The sequence below is a fragment of the Pyrus communis genome, chromosome 14 (genome assembly GCF_963583255.1).
Source record: "Pyrus communis chromosome 14, drPyrComm1.1, whole genome shotgun sequence".
In the NCBI taxonomy this organism is placed as follows: Eukaryota; Viridiplantae; Streptophyta; class Magnoliopsida; order Rosales; family Rosaceae; genus Pyrus; species Pyrus communis.
This window is the reverse complement of record NC_084816.1, coordinates 20522510-20548393: the sequence shown is the minus strand read 5'-3', so window position 1 is coordinate 20548393 and position 25884 is coordinate 20522510. Positions and strand designations below refer to the sequence as shown.

Below are 25884 nucleotides of genomic sequence, written 5' to 3'. Positions count from 1 at the left end.
GACATCTATATTCGGGTAAGGGCTTGGATTCAGATTGAAAATTCACGCGGTTATTTGATAATAATTTTGTTTTAACCTTTTGCTTTTTATTTCTATCTTCTTTCTAATCTGAAAACTTATTTGGTAACTATTCTCAGTTAAAAACTTGAAATAAAAAATGGAGAGCTAATTTTTTTAGTTTTCAAAAGTTGGGTTTCAGATTTTCAGCTTTGTTAAAAAAATGAAAACTTTAAACTGAGAATTAAAATTAAAAACTAAAATAAGTCATCAAACAAACTCTAAATAATAAACATGACATTCCAAATAAAAATCAATGTCACGAGAACACGTGATCCATGCTATATTAACAACTAGAAAATATGAACAGAATGGAGGAACTTGCTGAAAAAATACTAGAGTCAAATTGCAAGATAAATTCAAGCGAGCCAAAGCGTTAGCAACCAAATTCGTTTCTCGATAGACATATAAGATCAAACGCCCTATAGAATCAAGTGCAAGTCGGTTGATCCAACTTCCAATTACCCAAAACGACCCGTTTCAAACAGGTGAAAAGTATAAATACCCCAAGAAAACCAGAAATCTTACCAAACTGAACGACGGCTGCGTTCACTCTGTTCAGTGAGATCAACATCATCCCAATGTCGTCTTGCCTGTCGTCATCGTCGTCGTCGTCTGGATCTTGGAACAGCACCAAGGCATGGATCGTTCACGGAATCGTCGCCGGAGTTGCGGTTGCGGCGGCAATTGGGGCCCGGGCCTACCTGGGTCCGACTAGGAAGTTCCGGAGCCGGGTAGTCGGCATTATACCCGCTCGCTACGCTTCTTCTCGTTTCCAGGGCAAGCCCCTCGTTCAGATCCTCGGAAAACCCATGATTCAGGTACCTCGTTTTACCTTAAAAACATGTAATTTAATGATTTTTTTTCTTGAAAATCTTTGTTTGTAAGAAATTTTTGATATCTAATGTCAAATGGCAACTGTCTAAATTTGAATTTTGTTATCAATTTCAATGAAAAATTGGGATTCTTAAGCATCTTGGATCTAAAGCATCGTGTTTTTTTTTCCTCATAAAATAAAAAATTGGGACTTTGGTATTGTGATTGGGAAACATTTGACATGTAATTATTTTTTATGTTATTTAACAGAGAACATGGGAAAGGGCAAAACTAGCAAGTACATTGGATCATGTTGGTATGTCTACTCATTTGATTTCCATGCTATTTAGTTTCGTATTTATTGTCGGATTTCATTGTTAGACAGTAGCTACATTGTTGAGGCATTTCGTTATATCTAGCAAGTTTTTTGAGGCATCCAAAACCCCGCGTCGTCATTTGAATTTTAAGCACCCTATCTGAACTTCTGCCAGCTGATTCGATGTGGTGCTTGTCCAATTCCCGTATCCAGTACAAGTAACATCCTTGATTTTGGTTGAAAGAGGAAGACCAGAGTCGGAAACCATTCGTCTGGTTTTTTTCGTAGCTTCAAGAGCTTGTTCCAGCTGAGGCATTTTTAAACTCTGAACAACACTCACCTTCGTGGAGAACTTCGATAACCGAAGCAACCCAAAGACTTAGGTTGGTTTAAATAGACCAGATGTGATATAGGCTTTTGTCCAATCTTCAATTCTCTTAATACCTAAGTGACCTTCCGTTCTAGGCCTTAACGCTTGCATACTCGTGATGGCATTAAGTTTTGCTTAATGCCTACAAGAGCGATAAAAAGGCTTCATGAAATTTTGTGAAGTGAACTCTCTATATTTATATGTGCGAAACTTTATTATTACCTTCCTTTGTGTAGTTGTGGCAACAGATGACGAGAAGATTCGAGAATGTTGTCGCAGTTTTGGAGCTGATGTCATAATGACCTCGGAATCCTGCCAGAACGGTATGCACCTTGGTTTTTGTTTTCAGATAACATATATAATTACATTTTATGGTAGTTTATGTTCTGTTTTCTGAACTTAAAGGTACCGAGCGTTGTTCTGAAGCAATCGAGAAGCTCGAGAAGAAGTATGATATAGTTGTCAACATTCAGGGGGATGAGCCTCTTATTGAACCTGAGATAATAGATGGAATTGTTAAAGCTTTGCAGGTAAGTAATTTCTCCTTTCTTGATTTCGAATGTGATGACATTCTTCGTTATTTAATGGGTTTTTTTATAATATCTTGTCAGGCAGCTCCAGATGCAGTGTTTAGCACTGCCGTCACGTCATTAAAACTTGAAGATGCAATGGATCCAAATCGAGTGAAATGTGTGGTGAATAATAGTGGTTATGCCATCTACTTTTCAAGGGGGTTGATTCCATTTAACAAGTAAGCTTTTGCTAATCTGTTTCTGTTTCTTGTGTTCTATCTTTAATCATAGTGGTTCGGGTAAGAGATTTTCCTTTTTCATGAAATTATTTATATTATGGCAAGTAAGCTTTTTCATGAAATTATTTAGCTAGACTTGACTAATTGTCCTCTGATACAGGTCAGGAAAGGCCAATCCACAGTTTCCCTATTTGCTTCATCTTGGAATTCAGGTATTAGATTGACATTTTACTTTGTGATAAATTGTGCACGGCTGCATTGTTCATGATCGTAAATTATTTTATACCATTTGTACTGGTTTTTAACTTGTGAGCTTATTACTCTCCGCTCCTGTATTTTCAGAGCTATGATACAAAATTTCTAAAGATATATCCAGAACTTCAACCCACTCCTTTGCAACTAGAAGAGGATCTGGAGCAGCTTAAGGTCCTTGAAAATGGGTATAAGATGAAGGTATAAAAAGATCCGTTCTTCTTCCCTACTTTCATGACATTGCATTGCTTTCTTGTTCTATTTTGTTGATCTTACCCGTCGTTTCTTCTTCTTGTTTTGTGGTATGTTAAATTCTAATTTTATTCAAGTCATATTCGACATTGATGCAGTCATAAAAATTGATATAATAAATATAACTATGCTTCATGGGTATGAAGTCCTTTATCTCGGTGGCATGAATATTCAATACCGTACGATGATTAACTAAGTTAGTTCGTCAAAATGCTATCAGTTACTATCATGGCACTCTCAAACGCTACTACCCTCAATCCAATAGGAAAAAGAATAAAAAATTTCAGATCTTTTGCCTGAGTTAGTAGATCTCCTCAAATTTGACGTGAAAAATCCAACGTACGAGGATGTGATTACGTGGACGGTTTCTTTTGCTTAAATGTAGATGTCCAAAAGTTGACATGGTTCTACGTTTGCAGGTGATTAAGGTCGACCATGAGGCTCACGGTGTTGACACCCCAGAAGATGTTGAAAAGATTGAATCTCTGATGCGCGAAAGGAACCTGTCTTAGGAGTTGTAGTTTGCAGCAGTATATCAGACCATGGAAAAAAGAGTATGTCTTCCGTAGACTCGTAATTATTGTGATAATACAAGACGGTTGAGGTCTAGTCAAACAAACAGAAGAAATTGACCAAAATAACAATTAAATATTAATATAAAATATCTTTCTTATATATACAAAAAGCCAGAAGGATAGAGATATCAATTTGGCAAGATGAACATGACACACAGGAGGGGGAGAGAGAGGACCACTGGGATGGATTTATGAGGTTTCAATTTCGTGTTTGCGTGTAGTTTTGGAATTTGCAGACTGAAATTGTCACTCATTGATCTTTATTTACAAAAATGTAATGGAAAAGACCTTGATTTGGCTTCTCAATGAACGCCAAATCTCTCTCTCTCTCTCTCTCTCTCTCTCTCTCTCTCTCTCTCTCTCTCATCTTGCATTGTTTACCAACCTTGCCGGAAGTCATCATTTCCCTACATTTTTCACGGCCAAGCATCCAAAAGTAGAGAGGCCAAGTTTTTCACAACATTCAAAACTACTGCAATTTCATTCGAGTCTCGGTGGTTTCACTTTTGGCCAAATTGAATAAATAGTCCATGTGGTTACAAGATATTTGGAAGATATGTCACGTGGTAAAAAAATTTGTATTTAAACTCCTGTAGCGGTTTGTTCACAAATTTAGTTCAAAAATGATTTTCCTGATAAATGTCCACTAAATGTATAGGTAAAATTGTACTTTGATGTGGTGTTGTGAAAATCAATATTTTAGTACCAATAAATTACCTTTTTTATACCAATTCATCCATCATTTTTATGGTGGGGGATTTTGCTTTTATTTGTTGATTGATTATACTGAAATTTAAAAGAAGAAAAAGAATCTAGCTTTCTTATTCTTTGTTGGGTTGTTGCCATTCAATGGGAATACCTGATCGTTCAGTACTAAGATCAAATAGACAAATTAGGTACTCACGGGTTTTGTCTGGCGAGTTTGATATGCCCAGTATTGGTCCTAGGTATCCCTGCCAAAGTTGTAGCAGATGGATTTGTGGAAAGTGATGAGGCTGATTTAGAAATTACAGACCTCCTTATCCATTCCTCTCAGTCATGGTTTTGTGAAAATACACATTCCAGAGAAAGCATGAGGAACAAGGTTTTGTGAAAATACAATTCTATCCATGTATTTAACGGACACTTAACGGAACTAATACTTTTGAACTAAATTTGCTAATGGACTATACCATATGAGTTTAAATCCGAATTTTTTTACCACATAGGCTATGTTCCGAATACCTTAAAACCACATGGACCATTTATCCAATTTGACCTCCAATTTTTTGCTATTTTTGGCCCTACGTGTAACTCATTGTTTCAACTTTCAACAATGACCCAGTTTCAACAAAATTTTCTAACGAAAGTAGCATAAGTAGTGATTTTACGCGTCGTTCACGTGCTAATTTTGTTGAAAAATAGACAAGGCCAAGCCATCGTGCTTAAAATGCATGGACGAGTAAACTACATGTTTAAATTGCGAAAATTGATTTCTGCGTAAGTGTATTCTCTCCCTGAACTACATGGACCAAAAGTGTAACATTTCACATCGTCCAGGGGAATGAATCTTGTAAGCCTTATATGTATATTCTCATCTCTATCTAGCACGAGGTATTTTGGGAGCTCACTGGCTTCGGGTTCCATCGGAACTCCGAAGTTAAGCGAGTTCACGCGAGAGCAATCCTAAGATGGATGACTCACTGAGAAGTTCTCGTGTGATTTCCTAAAAATAATACCATGAGGGCGTGGTCGGGGTCCAAAACGGATAATATCGTGCTACGACGGAGTCGAGTCTGGGATGTGGTGGGGGCTCGGACTGAGATGTGACAAAAAGTTAAAAACTTTTTTTTTGTTATCATATACAAGCGATATTGGGAATGACGAATTCAAAATCGAAACAACAGACTTACAAGCCCCTCGCCGAAAAATAAGAACTTTTATCCTAAGAAAAACACCAAAATGAGCAATTAAAGTTGAAATAAAGGACAGCCAACAGTAAACCACCGTTCTTTACTTGTAATATATATATATATATATATATATAAAGAGTGAGCACCCACGTTAATGGATGGTTTCTCGTCCTTAATTCTTTTTTTTTAAAATAATTTTTTGAAAATATGTAAATTAATTATTTAAATAAAATAAATATAAAAAGATCAATTGCCATACACATACGCTGTGGTAAGAGGCTAGTTGTATATAAAGCTCAAAGGTCATCACCACAAACATGTTTGTTTGTTTTAAAGAAAAAGAGAAGAAAACAAAAAACAAAAAAAAAAGGGGGAAAATTTTATGGTGCATGCTAGTCAAAGAAGGAGAGTAATCACAACTAACACGTCTGTCACGAGTCAACACAAAATTCTCAACAAGGACTCAAAGTTGAAGGCTTAGATGGTTGTGGTGGTCGTGGTTCCGTCACCAACTGGACCTCCGTTTTGAAGAGAAGCACCGACAGCGATTCGTCGACAGAGAAATACACGAACCCTCCGGCTGAGTGAGTCACGAACGATCCAAAACTCGTCCCCACCACGCAGTGCCACGCCGGTCCATACACCGAGTCAAACTCCTACGTTTTCAGTAAATTTAATTAAGTAACCCAGATTAATTAAACAAAAACAGACCAATCTAGCTACAGAGAAGACTTACATGGAACATGCTCATCGCTCTTGTGGCTTTCCGCTCAAATAATATAATCCTATGCTTAAATTTTTCTTACATAACGTTACATTATTGGACCAGAACTCCACGTGTGATAATGAACCGTTGCTGTTCTCCAGAAACAAAGAGATTGAAAGTATCAAGTACCTTTTTGAGAGCTCGAGCGAGGTGTGTTGGGTTGAGACGAGTTTTGGGGTTTGGTGGTGAGTCGAGGAGTGATCGGGTGTGGCGGAGAGCGTGGTTTTGCATGTGGGCAGGCATGTCAGATGATCTCAACCGTGCATTGAGGGTGATGGCAGTGACAGCAAGCTTGATCTGGTCTTGTGGTTCTCGTCGTTGTTGCTTCGATATTTGCATGGCTTGGCCCTGGTGTTGCTTCTCTTTGAGTTTCAGAGCCTTTTCCATGTCTTGTGATCAAAGTAATGGAGTCTAAACCAAAATGGAAGAAGAAAATAGGACAAAAAGGGAAAGGGAAGGACTCAGACAGAGAGAGAGAGAGAGAGAGAGAGAGAGAGAGAGAAGGGGAGTTGGTGGGGGTTTGAATTTTGACTGACAATATTATTATTGGGTACAAATGAGATTTTAAGTACCATGAGGTACAAACTATAGAAAATAAATGAAAAAGAAAAACTATATGTAGGGTTGAATGAAACAACAGTGCCAGGGTTTAGATTGGCGGAATTGGATCCACTCCGAATCTTAATGTCTGGAGCCTAGGGATCAAATTATATGGCCTGCTGATTGGTGTGTAAAAGAAATCAGAGCCGTTGGTTTTGTGTGATGGACCAGAAAAATAAGTTAATATGGATCGTTAGATTAAATTTGTGCAGTCCATATGAATTGGTCCCTAAGCTTCGAACACTAAGGTTCGGAGCGGATCCAATATCAAGATTGGCTTTCATAAGGTCCGATAGAATTTGTATTTCAACCCAAGTAAAGTAATGATTTCTACTCTTATTTTCAACTTGTGTAATTTTTTTTTTTTTTTTTTTTTTGTGTGTGAAGAAATTAAAATCCAAGCCCCAGTTGCCAGTATGCTATGATTAAAACCTTGTTGAATTTTCATCAATGTCCTTAGATATCATTTAGACATATTTCCTTGTCAGCTTTTTATTCTATTTATTAAAAATTTATAAATTATCTCTCATATCATTCTCAAAATAATTAAATAGCATTGTAACTGGAACTCCTAGATTTCAGTTGCCCAATTCAGGCTATTCCGTTTTTGGTTTTTACGTTTGCATTCAAATTCATCAATTCAAATTTCGCCAAAATTTGAGCCGTACCCATGTGTTCTCCACGAGCATTCAAACAAACGCAGATTTTTGCAGAATGTTTGAAGATACCACGTCCGCTTTTTCTTACATCAGAGAGACCTTGTAAGTTTTTTAAATGGGTAATCTTTGTACCATAGTTCTACCCAATCAGAGGTATTTCAAGCGGAGAAGAACTGCATTGCATTTGCAGAGGAACTTGGAGATCCTCCGACCAGTTCAAGGGGGTTATTTTTCTACTTTCTTTTTTGACAAGGTGTTTTTGTTTCTTCAATTAACGACTTGTATTTGAATATGCGAGCATTTCGTTTTAGCTTGTATTTTTGTTTATGCAAATTTCTCGTATGCACAACAAGTGTTTGTAAAAATGTTTGAATAAGTTTTTTATTCACTTTATAAGAGCCTTAAGAGGCCAGGCGTGGGTACAATCTTAATGCATTGGGTACATTTTTCTGTTAGCATATATGGAGACTTCACATCAGCTTTTAATGACATACTTCATTGTCTGTCTTGGATACAAACCATAATCGAAAACATAATAGCTTGAATTGGGGGACTGAAATTTGGGAATTTCTGCTAGCTCTCCCATTATTTTGCTGTGATAATGAGTGATATGAAGTATAATTTATAAATTAAAAATTTTAATAAATAAAATAAAAAGCTGACATGGAAATATGTGAATACTAAATACTGATGTGTACAAAGCTTATGGATCTTGATTAAAAACTGAATTTCACTCAAATAATTATATCAACTAAGGACCGGATACAAAATGTCATTTTTTTTAAATAATTGAAGAAGATGAATGAACAAAAATTATTAAGCGTTTGAGGTAAAAAACAGGTGTGCATAGTACTTTTCTTAAACTAAACAAGATAGTCATGAGGGCTTCCTGTACATAAAGCATCATACAACAACACATGTCTAGCCGGTGGGGATGTCCAATTTACACCAGAAGGGATAGAGTGCGATAAAATTAGTCTTCCACCAAACATGACTAAAACTAATAGACTCAAGAAATTAGACTGCGATGCAGAATGCAATTAATAAGAGCTTCGAATCACGCTCAACATTGATAAACCTTAAACCAAGTTTTTGTGAATGAAGAAGACCCATTTTTTGCTCATAAATTCTTCTTGTATTTCTAATGCAAATGGAGTGCGGAAAAAAAAAAAAAAAAAAAACAATAAATTTGTTTGGTTTGAATTTCGGAATAAGAAAGAAACTTTAGAATAAATCTCGGATGTTGATCTTGATCATTCATACTTACTACGAGAACATAAAATATCTGACCAATAGGAACACACTATGTGTAGAACTTATCAAATATAACTATTCTGCCATTAACAGAATATGCAGATCATTAGTTAAACTCCAACGGGCTAATGGGCCACATTCTCTATGAATGTCCTAAAAACCCACAATCAATAGTCCTCCAAGCCCAATCATCGCAAAAGGTCCAAGGCGATCCCCAAGCAACTTACACAGATTACCCTGATATGTGATGGGTTTGCCTGTTAATCTCCTAGCATGTCAAGATTCTCTGAAGCATAATCTAGGAATCCCAGAGGAATATTCTCCCATTGATGTGCAGACTAGGTAACACTCTACTAACAGGTTCAACGAACTGAGTGCTAGAGTTAACTCATCAATTTTCTATAAATGGTCAAGGTCAGCCACTTATAATGGTAATCAAGAACCCTCAACACACTCTTATTACTTCTTACACTACTTAGGCTGCATCATAGGCACTTTGGCTAACACCACATTGATGTTAGTCTACCCCGTTTGTCTCTTTTCTTTGTACGTAGATTTTCGTCAAATCAAGCCGAGGTGAAAATTTTCTCTCACATTAAGATTGACAAATATGTCTTCCAGAAATATTTTCCATACAATCGGCTTTTCTTTTTGTTTTTTTTCTTCGAATTTTACTCTTAGCAACTCCTATATTCGAAGCAAACTGTTGTCTAATTAAACCACTAGTTAGAAATATTTGGAAAAGCTCTATTGCTATTTCGCGAGCCAATCCACATCGATGTCACACGTACAAATGCATGAGTAATTTGAACTTTTTTTAATTGGTTAAATTATTGATTGTGTTTATTTTGACAAGTCATGGACTATTGGTCATGGAGTACTTATCTGCAATCTGAGAGTTCGTGTGCAAAATATGACACGATAAGAGCACTTCCACAGTGGGAAACCTTCCCCCAGGCTATTTACTATTTAATCCACCTAGTGAACAGTAACTGCCCTTAATAAATAGTAACCACCTTTTGCATCTCCAACGTTGCACTTGAATAGTCATGGCAATAGACAATAAAATATTAGTTTTTTTTTAAATAATACAAAATAATTTTATTTGTAATTTCGGATATGATTTTTAATCGGTCTCGTTGTACCACTTTCTATTAAAAAATTATTTTTATTTTTTTCTTTTCACATGGTGCAGCAGATCCCAATCCAAAACCTTTTTTTTTTTATTATTATTTTTTTTTATTATTATTTTTTTTTTCTTCTACTCTTTCACATGGTGCCAACGCACCATTCCAAAAGCCCAAACCCCTTCTTTTCAACACGTGTCCCCCCCCCCCCCACCCACCCCCCACCCCCCACCCCCCAACACACCCAAACCCTCTTTCTCACTTCCTCCATCTTCACCATCCCACCCACCTCAGCCTCCATCAACAGTCCCGATCTTCCCCACTCCCTAACCAAACTCTCTTTCTCTCTCTCTCTCTCTCCCCTTTTTCCCCCAAAAACAAATCCCAAATCGTGCAATATGGGCGTGCCAGTGGAAGGAGGAGGATCGCGAGGGGGCGAAGGGGGTGTGGGGTGCGGCGACAGCTGCGGCGGAAAAGGGACTGGATCTTTGCCATTTGTCTGTGGGTGTTCATTAACCTCAGCGATGAACTCCGACGAAAGCCATTGAGTTCGAAGCCTGGGTTTTACAATTTTTTTTAATTTTACTTTTTTATTATTAATATTTTATATTTTTATTAATTTTATATTATGACTAACGTCACCCTGACATCAACCCACGTCACGTTGCCTTCGGGCTCTTGGGCTAGCAACTCATGCCGGACCTCTCCCTCGAGCCCGCTCAGGCTCCATCGCCAGCACACGCTGGGCTTGGTTGCTCGGGCTCTATGCCACTGTTCGCAGGCTTGTCCCTCGGGGGAAAGCACACGCTAAAAATGCTCCAAGAGCATCGAAATAATTTAGAAGGATCTGCGTTTTCTTGTTGACCTGATCGTCCTCCTCTACAATCCGTTCTTCTCTTTTTCTTTTCATGGAAATTGAAGTTAAAAGGTTTTCCCAATATTATAAATTAATAAAAAAAAACTTTTGTTTATAGCAAGAATAACCATCATTAAAAAAAGGGCAGCTACTACTTTTATTAGGTCAAGAAGGACAGCACCACTATTTCTCATCTTTGTGATATGTTCGAATGCAAACCGGGAGTTACCATTACTTTTAGCAGTCTTTTACAAACTTCGTGATGCATGATCCGATGAGATGGAGATTAGGAGGAGAAAAGAGTTCACGTAACGTTTTAATTTAATAATTCATTGTAATTTTTAACTTTTATTCCATGTAACAATGTATGATGACTTAAAAGTTACAATTATAATAAATTTATTTCATGTAAATTGCTCTCTCTCATTGCATATCTCTTAAATCTTAAATGTGCAACAGTAGATGACATAGGTCAAGAAAAAGACATGCCGTTGTATATAGAACACCAAGAAAAATTAATAAACATTGGAAATGACACATTTTTTTAAGAAATCTAAGTTTTTGAAGTATGAGAATTAACAATAAATATGTTTGAAGGTAACAACACAAGAATGATGTGAAAGGCATCAAGCAGAGACAAGGAGCAATTACCGACGTCTTTTTCGAGTAATAAATTGCTGCCACACTTTCCCCAGCCTGCTTTCCACAAATAGGAAAATCTTCGAGATTATAGAGATCATGCAATCGTATCTGTTCATCATATATTATGTGGTCAGAAATTATTTTAAATTTTAAATTTCAAATTCAAATATAAATAGTACTTAATGAAAATTGACCTCACGATGTACGATGAAATGAAACGATTGCTGGATCCTTAAGATCCCTAGGAAATAGAAAAGGATCCGGTCCAGATCTTTCCCAACAAAGGCCCAGGACCAAGTGATCCAGGCCGTTGAAATTTGATCCAACGTTTACAATTATTATAACTTTTAGAAAGGTCCCTTATTTGTAGCTGTTGGTTCAAATTTTAACTGTCCAAATCACTTGATCCTAGGCCTTTAATGGGAGAGATCCGATTAAAGGATAGTTATCCTTACATTTAGAATTTTTTTTTTTTTTTGTCAAAATGATCTTTAAGATTAACATAACTCTTCACTTTGATCTCTGAGATTTAAAATTGATATAATTTGTCCCTGAGTTTGTCCACCGTTAATTACTTTGGTATAATCTGAGATCAAAACTTTCCATTCTTGAGGGTATTTTTATCATTTTGATATTTATTTAATAGAGATTTTTCAAGAATGACCAATGTGATTGACGACGGACAAACTTAAGGACCAGTTCTATTGATTTCAAATCTCAATGATCAAAATGAAGAGTTATGTCAATCTTAAGACCATTTTGCCAAAATGCCTTACATTTGTTTATGTCACATTTTGCACCTTCGTAACTTTTGGGTGGGGGTATTTTGGTTCATGTTCTTCTTTTTTTTTCCTTTTTAGATTTAGGAAAAATAACATGTAAAATTTTAAATTGTTACACTTTTATTATTTTTCTCAAAGTATTAAATTAATTGTTGTTTAAAATATATATATATATATATATATATATATATATATATTTCTTGTTCATGTGACGCACTGCTCACCAAGTGTTATTGTTTCCAGATAAACACATGGATAACCTTGATGATTAGACCATTCATCTTCAATTTACTACATGATTTAAATATTTCTCCCTTATAAATTAATACATAATATTACTTTACGAGTAATGCTAGGAAGAATAAAATTTTAAATTAAATTTACAAACCAAATGATGTGATTGTAAATGATTAAATTAATAATAATTAAATATCGATTAACGTTCTTATTTTTTATTAGTAGCACTTACAAATTTAATTTAAAATTTTAATTTTCCTAGCATATTCTTACTTTACATTGGCAAATGTAAAAAATAAATAACCATATTATAGAGTATAAAAAATAAAAAATGTAGTTAGTACTGAGGTGTCATAGTATGACTGGTGACTTTACCACAACGCAAATTGCAAAGAATCAAAGCAGGATATCTGCGCACTCGTCCTCAGTTATCGTCTCAGACTCTCATCCATTGACCTTTGCTGCCCACACTCTCCTCCTCTCCCCAATCCACTCGCTGCTGCTTTTTCCGTCCCCATCAACTGCTCCGTCTCCATCATCTCTCTCTATAGAGCTCCGACCCTGTGCGGTCATGGCTACAGTCCTCGACTCTATCGTTGCTCCCCGATCCTCCGCTCTCCCTTCTTCAGCCGCGCTCTCTCCGATCGCGGCTCCCTCCTCGCCCTCGTCCTTGTCCGCCGGCGCTCGGTTGCCTCGCTACAGAGGCCTCAAGGTGGGATCGGCTCTCCGAACTCGCTCCGCCGGATCGCTGAGTTACGGTCCTGCTTCCGGACGAGCGAGCCGCCGTGGTGGACTCGTCGTCTGTGAGGCTCAGGACACCGCCGTGGAAGGTTAGTCTTGTATTTCGCCATCTTCAGTCATGATTTCAATTATCTTTTGTTTATTTCAAAGTTTTTTAATTTTATTTCAAGTTTCATACGTGTTTGGTTGTCTGGAAAATTTTCTGTTTAATTCTCCTTCAGTTTCTTAGTAATCAGCAGATGATTTAAGTTTCATAGTCGATTTAATTTTTGTGTAGATATTGTTGAAAAGTGATAGATTGAGATTGTTTATTTGGTAAAGGTGGAATTTTAGAACTTGCAGCCAAGAAATGACCTTTACTCTCTAATTTCTGCATTAGCTGAGAAGATAGGGTTTAAGTTTTACACTCAATTTCCGAGTATTGCGTAAGTTGATGTGATTAGTGTTATTGTTTTTAGAAAGTTAAAAAATGAAAGTTACCGATCGCAAAGAAATGGGAAATGGATGATATGATACTGAAGAAATGTATTGGTTTTTGAAACATTTGAAAACTTGGGATGGACTCGTAAAAGGAAGCTAGTAGGAACCGAGGATGAGCCCGCCTTAGAAGCGTAATCAAATGGTTCTGAAGATGAAGTTTGGATTCGTAGGCAAGCTTAATCTGGTGATTTCAAGTTGTGGGTACTTGTGATTGTTTGGTTAGGCTGGTTGGGCAGAAATGACCACCGGGTAGCTAAAGACAAGCCACGGGTGAGACTGTCAAGGGACATAGTTCATGGTGACTGACCAAAATCTTCCAAAATTACATGTTCGATTTCAGGTGGAATGTTGATGGAATGCATGGTGACTGATCATAAACACAGAAGTGAATAATCAATCTAGGGACTCGGGCATGAATCTTAGTAATTCAGATTTGGAACTAAACCAACGTGTAGATATGGAGCAAATTTATGTATGCATACATGCTTACTTTTCAGTGTTCTACTTGTGAGAGTATACAAAGAAGAAACCTGTTTATTATGCAATAGATGAAGTATAAAAGCGGTTGAAATTTTTGTGACTGAAAATATCAAAATTTTTTATGAGCGAAATTGAGTTTTGATGTACAACGCGGTGTTTTTGGACTGATTGTTGCTTGCTTTACAATCAATGTCCAAAGCATTGGACTGATTGTTGCAGTTCCGCTTTCACATATATTTGTCTATTACTTTTGGTTGTTAAGAAGTTTTATTTTTGACAGTATGTTTTGTGAAAAAAATGCAGTGCCGGCTGTTAGTGATGCAACATGGCAGTCACTTGTCCTTGATTCTGAAACCCCTGTTTTGGTTGAATTCTGGGCTCCGTGGTGCGGGCCTTGCCGTATGATCCACCCTATAATTAATGAACTGGCAAAGCAATATGTTGGGAAGCTCAAATGCTACAAAGTTAACACTGATGAGAGCGCTTCAATTGCAACCCGGTATGGGATTCGAAGTATCCCAACTGTCATCATATTCAAAGGTGGTGAGAAAAAGGATGCCGTTATTGGTGCTGTTCCCAAATCTACATTAACCACCAGCATAGAGAAGTTCTTGTAGAGGTGGTAAGTAATAGTTGCCTTGCTGGGTCTAAGCTGCAACTTGTATCTGTTTCTTCTCTTTCGAGGTTCTTATGTCTCGGGGTTGAGATATATCTCTCCCAAAATAAACTCATGTCTGCTCCTGTATAGTTAGTTATCTGGATGACGCTGTAACTATTTCTTTCCTTTACGAGAATGTTAGTTACTCAGTAAATTATTAACTTAGTGCCTCTTTTATAATGTTAATCGTACGTGTGGATTATCTTTGACATACTTTTCCTTGTTACATACTACAATTATGTTTTCTTATCTTGTGATTGAAGATCCCAGTAAGTGATGCAGGAACCTATGCATGTAGAATTGCCTAGAAATATACGTTAGGAGTTTCTTTCAGAGCTAGTGCAATGGATAAAAGCATTCTTTCGGAAGGAAACAGTCCTGAAATTCGTGTCAACTCCTTGGGTTTACCTTTGCATTTTAGGTAATTTTCTTTCAAATTACTTTGTGGTGTTGTCCTTAGGTTTAAAAGTTTTCTAATGCCGAACTCCTCGTCGATCTTAGATGCCTGAGTGAAAGTGGTCTGTAAGAATCACCTCTACGTATGTTAGGGCTATTTAGATGTGTGCATTCTTCTTTCAAATGGCCAGGGGGCCGTTTGGCCGTTTGAGGCTGCATTAAGTAGGAAAAATTGGCTCACAGTTCATGTACTTATAATTTTGAATTCATTTTGTCTATTATCCGCACGTTAGACGTTGCCAATTCAAATATCATTCTCTACCATAGGCTACAACAACAAAACCGAAAAAAGGAAATGCCCTACACCATAAAACTCTCCTGCGTTGGATGTAGCAATGGCTTGGGGAAAAATAGGACTAGCTAGATTTTGATATTGTGGAATGGAGGATTTGATCTCGGGACCTCGAGTGCAAGGAAAAATGTTTTTAGGCCTTAACCAACTGAAGATGCTCGTTGTTTGAATGGTTTGAATGCCAATTCAGAGAGGAAACTTTATTTCTCTATGTATAGAGATGACTTACGCAGCTTTAGTTTATATAGACGTTCATCTTTTGGTGTGTTTGGTTCAAGTTGTAGTGCGTAACAATGTTCAACGCGGATTGAATTCGGACTTCATGTACATGCACAAGGCATATTTGTAGTTCCCCATTGAACTAAGGGGGAGCAAGATATTGTGTGAAAAAATAACCTTCAAAACGTACCTTGAAGCAACATTATCTCTCATGTTCTTCTAAACCATAACCCACAAAATATCCAACACAATTGAATAGTTTATCTCGTGTTGGGTCGTATACAAGTCAAGGATTACACAATCATATAAACGTGTTAATATGTGTCATTTTTGAGTTAAACAGGTTGACCAGAAACATGAACTCTATAATAAACCATGTCATGCGGTTATGGCCAACTCAAACCCGTGTATTTCGTGTCATTTTTTAGCAGTCGCTGAAGGAATTCAGCATATCTGCAATGTAGTCCTTGAAGGGGTTGAGGTTCCACCATAATACTAATTGGCAATATGGGATGTAGCTCAACTTCTTATAAACTCATGCAAGATCCCTTCTTCCATCAATATGGGACTCATTCTCAACATGCACCCTCACGTGTGGTGAATTTTCGAGCCTAACAAATGAACAACACAACATGATGACGTGGAGCTCATGTGACCGTTTGACTTTACACGTGGGATAACCTGTTCTGATACCATGAAGACTTTAAGTATGAGAGGTGAAGCAGTTTTGGGAAACTATAAGCCATGTCCAAGAGTGCTTTTAAGATATCGAAAGATACGTTTAACTGCCTGCAAGTGTGATTCTCTATGAGAAAGCATAAACTGGCACACGAAGTTAACTGCAAATGAAAGATTAGGACGAGTCCAAGTGAGCGTTCTGATGTGCCCCAAAGGGATGAGGGTGGGGATTAAACGCAAAAGTCGTCCTTATCGAACAAAACAAACCTCTTTGTTCAAGTCCTATCCTATGTGAACATGTATAATGCCGCAAGAGCTAGCTTATGTTTAATTTCAACTACAATCTCCCAAAAATCCAAATGGACTCCGATTTGGATGATGATCCTCATACGTACGTGTTGAATCTTATCCTTTTTAATTTTGTCTCGATTTACTATCTTTATTGACATTGCCTTAAACTTTGAGAATGACTTGTATGCCACAGAAATATCGTCACTGTAGCGCCTCGTACTATAAAAGTTAGTCTTCTAAATTTACAGGATGGATAGTTTTCCTCATCCTCCATCAGATTATGAATTATATTGCTAAAATATAGCCAGATAAAATTCAAAAGACATAGCGTGATGATTACAAAAAGGCTAGCATAAGAAGAAGTAGCGTCAAATACTTCACATGGTCCTGGTATATTAGTTGGATTCATATTGCACAATATGTATACGAATAAATCAGCATCTTGTTTCTTAGTTTGATCTAACGGTATATCTCCCGACACGTTATAATGATGTATAATCGTAAGTTTAACATACATTGTCAGCTCATCAATAGGTTAAGCTTTTATGTTTAGTAGACCTCAAAAACATAATATCAAATATTTCTTTGTAAGAGATTCTGAGTTTGAGTCACATTCTCAACTTCTTTATTGGTTTGCAAGATATTAAGTCTGTGCATAAAAATAAACAAATTTGATACGTATTATAAGAGTTGCAATTGACACTCTGCACTCTTCCCAATTGAAAGATAATACAGGAAAAAGGAGTCTATAGGGTAAAGGAAGTCTTATTAGACTATTCATATTCAACCGTGAAATTTCTTACATATCAAGATTTTGTCTATTGAAATTATCTCCCGATTATCTCAGACTTCAGAAGCACAAACAATTCCTTAACAAGGAGGTGGATTGTCTGCCTTTCCATTTCCATACTCTTCTCATGCCCTCCTATTTGTGTGGTCACGGTTAAATCACGTCAATATTTTATATTCCTATTACTTTTTGTTTTAGTATTTCTATAAAAAATTAATATAAAATCTTAACGTGACTTAACCGTGATCACACATCATAAAAATGTATAAAAAATATAGAAATGAGAGGGCAGAGAATCAACCTTTCCTTTACAAACATCCGACTGGCCATAGGCCCCCTATGGTGTCACCAAGCGTCACATTACTGTTGATTGTGATGAAAGTAATACGTGGCTCTGTGTAAAATTCCTTTGGTTTATTATATTTTCATTGAACCGTACATGAGTAAAAACTACAGGGGATGCGGATTGTCTGCTATTCTGTTTAGATGCTCTTTCTATAATTTTCTATTTTATACGGTCACAGTTAAGCTATATTAATATTTTATGTTAATTTTTTTTTAAAGATAATAAGACAAAAAGTAATAGAAATATAAAATATTAACGTGATTTAACCGTAAACATATAAATAAAAAAGAATAAAAAGGACATCCATACAGAAAGCCAGACAATCTACCTTCACTACGAGGTGATCCAAGAATTGGAGACAAATTCTAAACCCTTATTTCAAACGATACGTGCCAATTTCGATTATTGGCACCCACTAATCCTATTCTTTTTTATTTTTTAAAAGTAGAAGTCCACATGACTATCTTTACAGGGATTAGAAGGACCAGACATATCAGACCACATCATTAACGTGTTTTTATATTATCTGTATTACTATTACTTTGTCAATATTGTATTGTATCAACATATTGCAAATAGGACTCTTGCTGAAAAGTAAATGACTATATTCAATATTTTATTAGATAATCACATAAAAATTATAAGATACGTAATCAACCCGCCTATCGTTTGATTTATAATTTCTTACAACATAGGGAATGAGTCTAGTCAACATGATTAGAAACTTCCAACTTCGACTGATTTGCGTTTGATTAAATCCATCTCGGATAGTCAAGAAGATTGCAAAGAAAAAGATCTGTCATATCCATTATATGGGAAGAGTCCTTAATTATTTCGGATTTGGCATAGTATGAATGCTCACAGTTACGTGCATGAAAGCGCCATATGAGTTTAGATATGCATGAATTCGCAAGTGACCAAACAGGATAAACTAGCATCTTCGTTGAAATGCTGGATCAATATTTGAGCTAATCCCAATGGTTGGTTTAGTGAAAAACGAGTAAAGGTTTCGAACTTCTAATCCAAATTTGAACTATAATGATGCATTTTTTGAGATTACTAGCTTTAACGTACCATTTGATTTGGATACCGTCTCATATGACACCAAAATTATATAAAAAAAAAGATTAATCTGTCATCAATATAAAATGTGATAACTCCACGTCACATGGGCATGACAAAATATATCCCAAATTTCTGGCAGAACTCCACGCAAGACCAATCTCACGTGATTTACGCTTAGAACTTGCATACTAATTATTATATATCAATTATTTACTTGTTGTACGTTATTTAGTTGATCTGTAATTGTCAACTCTACATTCAATCAGTGTCCCACTATATTTGCATGTGGGATAGTGCGTGATGCTATCTTTCTTCTTATATTATATAGGATCTTTATTTTACTACTGTACCGGCATATATTAAAAAAAGATGGCGGTTGTATTGTCACAAACAAGTAAATAAATAGAAGAACGTCGTTGTATAATCAAATAGTTTGACAATATATAAGATGATTACATTGTTAGACTGAATAACACGTTTAGACAAAAAAACATTAACCTAATCGCACCGTTAAGCATAGACTTGAAATATGAACAAATCTTTCGTCTCACAACCACAAGAAACTACTAGAAAATAATACGACCCACAGCCAAAGATTTAGGGTTTGGCCATGAAAACGGTGTCCGAAAAGCAATCCACGTGCATGGGTATAGTACATGAACATCTAACATGCGACGGAACAAGCAGTTAGCTTATCGATTCAATACACACTGATCTGCTATGGATGGTACACGTATTACAACATAAATGGTGAGATATGTGTGCTAAAAGGTTAATAATTTAAAAAATAAAATTTTTCATTACTTATATTAAAATACGTGGTGTATCACTTGTGTTCCCGTCACAATTAAAAATTGGAAGTTTTAACGAAAAACCCACTGTACTGTTCACTTTAACGAAAAACCACATTTTTACATTAAAAAGTCAATCATGGTACTATTCACTTTATCCTTTATTTTGTCATTATCATTAAAACTTAAAGTTTTCAAACCATTTTTATTAGTTTTCTTTTAAAAATTTCTCTGCTACTGATAGTCTGCTAGGGCAACTACTCATTTCTTGCTTCTCAAGATAATCAGGCTGCTGATTATAATTAATTAGCAGCTAAATCCACCTGGTACGTATAGAACTAAGACTAATTAGGTTATTTTAATTATTAAAATCACTAATTAGATATAAATACGGTTTGTAGATAGTGGCCTAGTCAGCATATGCCCCAACATCCAACCCTATATTTTTTTTTTATTAAAATATAATTGATTAGCTAGTTACATTCTTCTGGAGGGTCAATGTTTCGCGAAATTAAAATCTCCATCTACTAGCCAATTTAGGATTGCTATGCCCTTTTAATAAATTGCTTCTGCTATATTTTAAGAATAATTAGTTGCAAAATAAAGTAATTGAATGTTTGATAAATTGTATTTTTAAAAGTATTGTGAGTATGAAAAATAGCGTAAAAGTAGTGTTTAGAAGGATAAATAATATTATTGTTCAGAATTAATGAGTTTATTATAGACTGTTTTTAAAAGCTACTGTCCGAAGGTTATTACTTTTTAAAAAGTAGTATATTTTAATTTTACCAAATATTTTTCTACTGCTTAACTTTAAAGTGAAGTAGTTTTTGGTGGGAAAAAAAAACAATACCAAACTGGTCCTTAATCTTCATTAACTTTAGTTTTTTTACTTGCTTAATTAAGTTACAATTTTCCGCACTTTAAAAATTTAAACCAATGAAAACCCTAATCATTTGACAATATATATATATATATATATATATATATATATACTTTTTTTTTTCTTCACACCTTGGTGAAGAGAATGAGATATCATTTTTACCGATTTAGTCGTAGTTTCTAGTTGCTTCTTCTCTTCTAATTCATGGGTAGGAAGATTCCTCTGTTGTTGCCGGCCCTTTGCCAAACACCAAATAGCTAGGCTGCACAGATTTGTGACCCAAACGGTGACGTTTTGGTGCATGTGATGTAAGGACACTATTCTAAAAATCCCCGCCTAGCACCACCTAAGCCCTAGGCCACTGGTCACCGTCCCGATTAATGCCTAGGCGTTTGAAAATTAAGAAAGGGCACCTAAAGCTACTGAGGCATCCTTCTAGACCGTCTAGGCATCCACCTAGCCCGCCAAGACCCGTCTAGGTTGCGACTCACTTAGACAGAAAATAGATAACTTTCATTTTGCATTTTATTTTATTTTTCAATAAATTGTAAGAGTCTTGTTGAATACTTAGATGAATACACATTATATGCTTGTTTCCCATGTATTCATTATGTTTCAATAGCTCATAATAAATATGTCATTCTATTTTGTAGTTTATGATGAAATTATATATATTTTAAGTATAAGTAGACACTTATTTACAGGAAATATAATAGATTTAATTAAATCCGCCTAGTCTGCGGGGGCGCCCGCCTAGACCCCACCTAGCTGCCAGGCCCTAGTCCGCTGCCCGACTAGCGCCTGGTGTCTTTTAGAACCTTGTGCAAGGACGTGGATCATATTTTGCTCTAATCAAAGAGGCACTCTTTTCTTCTTAAGAAAAATGATGAGGTTACTTGATATACAAGACTTTGTGACTCATGTGCCCTCCAGCTCAGTTCTGCAAATAATTCACACTATATTCATAAAAAAAGAAAATTTATAGATATATATTATTTTTCTAGGGGCCTACTCCAGCTTAGTTCTGCAAATAATTCATACTATGTTCATAAAAAAGAAAATTTATGGATATATGTTATTTTTCTTTTTATACTTTATTCTGTGTTAAGATTGTATGTGTTAAATTATGATTTTCCGTTAAACACGGACCGCTCTTTATAATAATAATAATAAATAATTAAAAAAAAAACTATGAGTTTGATTATGTCGGCCTTGTGAGAATTCAAATTGGGAGCCGAACCAATATAATGATCCGATCCATAACCGTGGAATCAGTTTAAGAAAAAGCGGTCTCCTTTACACTCAAATTCAAAACTTTTTTTCTCGTAGAGTAGTAAAATATTGTCTTGTTAGTGTCGAAGGAGGATTTTTCAACCTTAAAATTAATGTTAGAGATTTATATAGACTATATTCATGACAAATCATATCATACACAACAAAAAGACCATTAAGTACGTAACCTTAATCAAATACACAAAAATTAGAGGTCGCAAGACCAATTAAAACTGAGCTAATATATCTACCAAACAATAAAATTGAGCCAAGAAACTGATTTTATAAGGCTTACCAAAATATAAGTAGTTTTCTCTTTACACAAATAGATTTTCCGTATATGCGGTACACAAAGTGACATATCACATGCATAAGATAAGTGGATGAACAATAAAGAATATGAGTGCATTTTTGTTTACCGTTCTCAAGTTGTGGTAATACTCACCACCCTATTTATTATCGTTTGATGCATTTAAATTTTAAGATTTGAATCTATCTCGAAATATAAACTCATTTAACGGTGATAATAAGATGACAAAGAAAAAATATTCCCAAAGAATATACTCTAAAAATAATACATCTCAATTGTATAATCCATTTATATTAAAAAGTGTGACGGTACACATAAAAAGATTTCAAAGCAAATCAAGATTTTTTTTTTTTGAACAAACGATATTAACTACATTAAATGTGGGAGAGTAAGCTAAGTTTCACAATGAGTTAGCAATAATGTGGTTCAAATATGCTTTTGGCGAGAATCGAACCTAAAACCTCTCACTTACAAGTGAAAATGAATGTCACTAGACCGTAGTACTAAGTGACGAAGCAAACAAAGAAATTTAAAGAGGGAAAAGGAACAACTACTTAGTATTACGGTTTAATGATATTTCTCTACACTTGTAAGTGAGAGGTTTTATGTTCGATTCTCACCAAAGGCGAATTTAAATCACATTATTGCTAGTTCATTGTAAGACTTAGTTTACTCTTCTACTCTTCTACTCTTCTAATGTAGATAATGTTATTTGTTAACAAAAAAAAAAAAAAAAAAAAAAGGGAAAAAATAACGAACGGTGTCCAAGACGTTGAATTGTTGTAGAGGATGAGAAAGAAAATTAGTTTTATATATATCTTAGACATACTCGAGACCAAAGACAAGAATACCAAAAATACAAAACTCGATCTCGAAAGATAAGATCTTTTTCTTCTTTTTGTATTTATAACACCTTCACCCTCCTACTTTCGCTCTCAACCATTCCACCTCTCCTCTCTGTCGCCAACAATCAAACCAACCACCTCTCTCTCTCTCTCTCTCTCTCTCTCTCTCTCTCTCTCTCTCTCTCTATCTCCTTCCTTTTTCTCTCGTAACCTGTAAGATTCGCAACTCGCTTTTGATTGCCACCTCGATCCGTTCCAGCATTTTATCTTCCTTGGTATGCACTATTCCTCCCTCTCTCTCTCTCTTAATTTCCTTTTTCGTTTAATTTATTTCTGGAATTTGTGTGGGAAAGTTCTCGAATTTATTGGTTCTGTGTGATGGGTTTCTCTTGCATTTTGATTTCACGTTTAGAACAATGATGGGTTGGTTTCCTTTTTCTTTTTTTTTTTCTTTTTGTTGGGTTTTCAGTTGCCATGTTTTAATTTTATCTTATTTGTCTGCAATTTCTGATTCCTATAAAATAGAACCGTTTCCTGTATTTCCTTGATCCTTCTTCTGCGTTTAATTGGCTTGGGAAAATATGTGTTTGGAACGGAAAGTGTGTATCTTTTAATGTGATTTCTGTTAAGATGGATTTTGGTCTCTAGATTTTTCATAGTGGAATTCTTATGTTGATAATTTCTGCCATTGTTTCTGTACATCTAACAAAAACCTTGTTTTTATACTTCTCCCAATTGTGATTTTTCAGTTTCAACTGTTATATACATACTTTAAATTAACATGTCTCAACTGCTAAATTTTAGCTGCTAGCAGGTTGTTTGAGTCATATATATCAATGAACTGGAAATTTTCCTTGAGGAATAAGCAAATGTTTTGTTAGGCTTACTTTAGCTACTCAGATTCTGAAAAATTGAGCATCTTAAGCTATAGTTTATGTCAAAGGCATTAATCATCCTACATGATCATCTTCGTGGTACTAAGTAGTTCACTTGAACTTAGATTTTCCTCCGGAATTCCCTTCGAATATCTGTGAACTTTTTTTTTTTTGGAGAGTAAGCTTTTGACTTTTGCAATCCTTGCAAGGGATTGTAACTTTGTTTGTTACGGTCATTCACCAATATCGTTTGTAATAAAAAAAGGGTTTTGCTGTTTTGCTTTGATCTTGGATATGAAGCTTGTTTTATCAATTTCTTCTTCCAAAACATTTTTGTGGATACTTGTGGCTTGATTTGAAGTCTTCAATCAGGATCCGTAGGTTTTGAAACCTGGATTACTGAGATCTTGATATCCTCTGGGATCTTGAGATCCCGTCTTGAGAGTTGTTTTATTTATCTTTTAGACTAGTAAACAAGTTCTTGCTTCTCTTCTCCAATTTTTTTTATAATATATTCCTATCACCTGTGTTACAGCCGTAGATAGAACTCTGGTTGGGAGACTGGAATGAAACACTATTTTTTGTTTTATTCATTTGTGTTTTTTCTAGATGCTTAGTGTCTGTTTAGAGATAGAACTCTGGTTGAGCTGGCCGTCAGTGGCGTTGTTGAGGTTGATTATAAAAGCTTTTTGTAGAGGTCATAATATTTAGGGACAACTTCTTTTGCAGTATTGAAATTCCTTTCCTGTAGTATTAGTTAATGAAATCTCTTCTTCTTTCTCAGACATGCGCAAAAACACAATCATACACACTTGAATTGTTTCGTCATTCTTGTTTATAATGTGAATTTATGCTTTACTAATGAATACGACCTTTCTTTGTAACAGAGCCTTGCTATGGAACAGAACTTCTATGAGCCTGAGACACGCTTTGTTTCAGTTGGAGATGTTTCGGTCAAGAAGTGGAATTCAATCTCATCCCCAACTACAGTCTCGGACAATGACACTGGTTCCTTTGACTGCAATATATGCTTAGATTCAGCACATGAACCTGTGGTGACTCTCTGTGGTCACCTGTACTGCTGGCCGTGCATTTACAAGTGGCTTCAGGTCCCATCCACCTCTGATGAACAATCCAACCTGCCGCAAACTTGTCCTGTCTGCAAGGCTAACATCTCCCCTTCTTCAGTTGTTCCCCTCTACGGCCGAGGCATTTCCTCTTCAGATTCTGACGGAAAGAAACCTCAGTTGGATATGGTTGTACCACGTAGACCCCCACCTATGTCCAACACTTCGATAACTGCTACTACCGCCACATCAACGCCAAGACAGCAACTTCATCCAGATTTTTTGCAAAGGCATTCACAGTCCGTTCACGATCAGTACTACCCTGCTTATGGAGGTCATGCCACAAACTCAGAATCAGCTTATCTCGGGGGTACAACGATGACAAATTTATCCAATCCAACGATTGGAATGGTTGGAGAGTTTGTGTTTGCAAGGATGTTTGGGAGCTCAAACACCAGTTTGTTTACTTACCCGTATCTGAATTCATACACCCCAAGCAGTCCTAGGATGAGAAGGCAGGAAGTAGAGCTTGACAAATCGCTCAATAGAGTAACATTCTTTCTTTTCTGCTGTTTTATGTTGTGCCTTCTCTTGTTCTGAACACATTCTTTATATAGCTTCACTCTTTGTACAGTTGTAAGAAATGACCGTCATACAGAATATATACACAATATGCTGGTAGAGATTTTGCAGAAACAACTCTTGTGACATGTATATTTATCTGTTCATATAATTTTATTTTATGTTAAAATTGGTGTTTTACTAGTATTATGCAGGATACTACTTCTTTCTTTGGGCGCATTTAGGGGTAAGCCAACAAAGGGAGAAGCAATACTATGGGCATTTGGGAAGCCTTTAAAATGCTTTTTGCTCAAAAGCCCTTTCAATAAGTGTGTTTTTGTTAGAAGCACATAGCATGTCTTCTATAAATCGCTGGAAGTGTTATTTTCGAATTTATAAGCACTTTTAACTTTTTTTGCCCAAAATAATTCAACGTGTATTATTCGAAAAGCCCTTTTCAAACAAACTTCTTAGCTAAAACAAACCGGCCAAGAAACCAAAAGCACATGATCAGTCGGTTAAGCTTCTATGCTAAGACCTCATTAAAACCGTATATAGCACTAAATAGGATTAATAATAC

General features: G+C 35.8%; 4 protein-coding genes across 4 annotated transcripts; 3 read left to right on the top strand and 1 right to left on the bottom strand.

Moving 5' to 3' along the window:
- The first annotated feature begins 402 nt into the window (after positions 1-402).
- Positions 403-3708, top strand: LOC137715905 (3-deoxy-manno-octulosonate cytidylyltransferase, mitochondrial). The gene is made up of 8 exons (XM_068455265.1): positions 403-878; positions 1144-1189; positions 1796-1882; positions 1965-2089; positions 2171-2310; positions 2471-2522; positions 2653-2763; positions 3234-3708. The coding sequence occupies exons 1-8, from the start codon at positions 639-641 to the stop codon at positions 3324-3326; spliced, it is 894 nt and encodes a 297-aa protein (XP_068311366.1). The 5' UTR covers positions 403-638; the 3' UTR covers positions 3327-3708.
- A 1746-nt stretch (positions 3709-5454) lies between these two features.
- On the bottom strand, positions 5455-6548 carry LOC137714148 (uncharacterized). Its single transcript, XM_068453426.1, has 2 exons — positions 6177-6548; positions 5455-5937 (listed from the first exon to the last, which is right to left on the bottom strand). Exons 1-2 carry the CDS (start codon positions 6432-6434, stop codon positions 5734-5736), a joined length of 462 nt encoding a protein of 153 aa, XP_068309527.1. The 5' UTR covers positions 6435-6548; the 3' UTR covers positions 5455-5733.
- Positions 6549-12615: 6067 nt separating this feature from the next.
- Positions 12616-14733, top strand: LOC137715918 (uncharacterized). The gene is made up of 2 exons (XM_068455281.1): positions 12616-13034; positions 14209-14733. The coding sequence occupies exons 1-2, from the start codon at positions 12776-12778 to the stop codon at positions 14520-14522; spliced, it is 573 nt and encodes a 190-aa protein (XP_068311382.1). The 5' UTR covers positions 12616-12775; the 3' UTR covers positions 14523-14733.
- An 8082-nt stretch (positions 14734-22815) lies between these two features.
- On the top strand, positions 22816-25494 carry LOC137715652 (E3 ubiquitin-protein ligase RMA1H1-like). The gene is made up of 2 exons (XM_068454992.1): positions 22816-23076; positions 24564-25494. Exon 2 carries the CDS (start codon positions 24573-24575, stop codon positions 25341-25343), a length of 771 nt encoding a protein of 256 aa, XP_068311093.1. The 5' UTR covers positions 22816-23076; positions 24564-24572; the 3' UTR covers positions 25344-25494.
- The last annotated feature ends 390 nt before the right edge of the window (positions 25495-25884 follow it).

Coding starts and splice junctions, on each gene's coding strand:
- LOC137715652 (XM_068454992.1), top strand. CDS start 24,573: ATGGAACAGAACTTCTATGAGCCTGAGACACGCTTTGTTTCAGTTGGA.
- LOC137715905 (XM_068455265.1), top strand. CDS start 639: ATGTCGTCTTGCCTGTCGTCATCGTCGTCGTCGTCTGGATCTTGGAAC. Junction 1,190..1,795: donor AAGTACATTGGATCATGTTG/GTATGTCTACTC, acceptor TCCTTTGTGTAG/TTGTGGCAACAGATGACGAG. Junction 1,883..1,964: donor CTCGGAATCCTGCCAGAACG/GTATGCACCTTG, acceptor CTGAACTTAAAG/GTACCGAGCGTTGTTCTGAA.
- LOC137714148 (XM_068453426.1), bottom strand. CDS start 6,434: ATGGAAAAGGCTCTGAAACTCAAAGAGAAGCAACACCAGGGCCAAGCC. Junction 5,938..6,176: donor TCGCTCGAGCTCTCAAAAAG/GTACTTGATACT, acceptor CTGAAAACGTAG/GAGTTTGACTCGGTGTATGG.
- LOC137715918 (XM_068455281.1), top strand. CDS start 12,776: ATGGCTACAGTCCTCGACTCTATCGTTGCTCCCCGATCCTCCGCTCTC. Junction 13,035..14,208: donor TCAGGACACCGCCGTGGAAG/GTTAGTCTTGTA, acceptor AAAAAAATGCAG/TGCCGGCTGTTAGTGATGCA.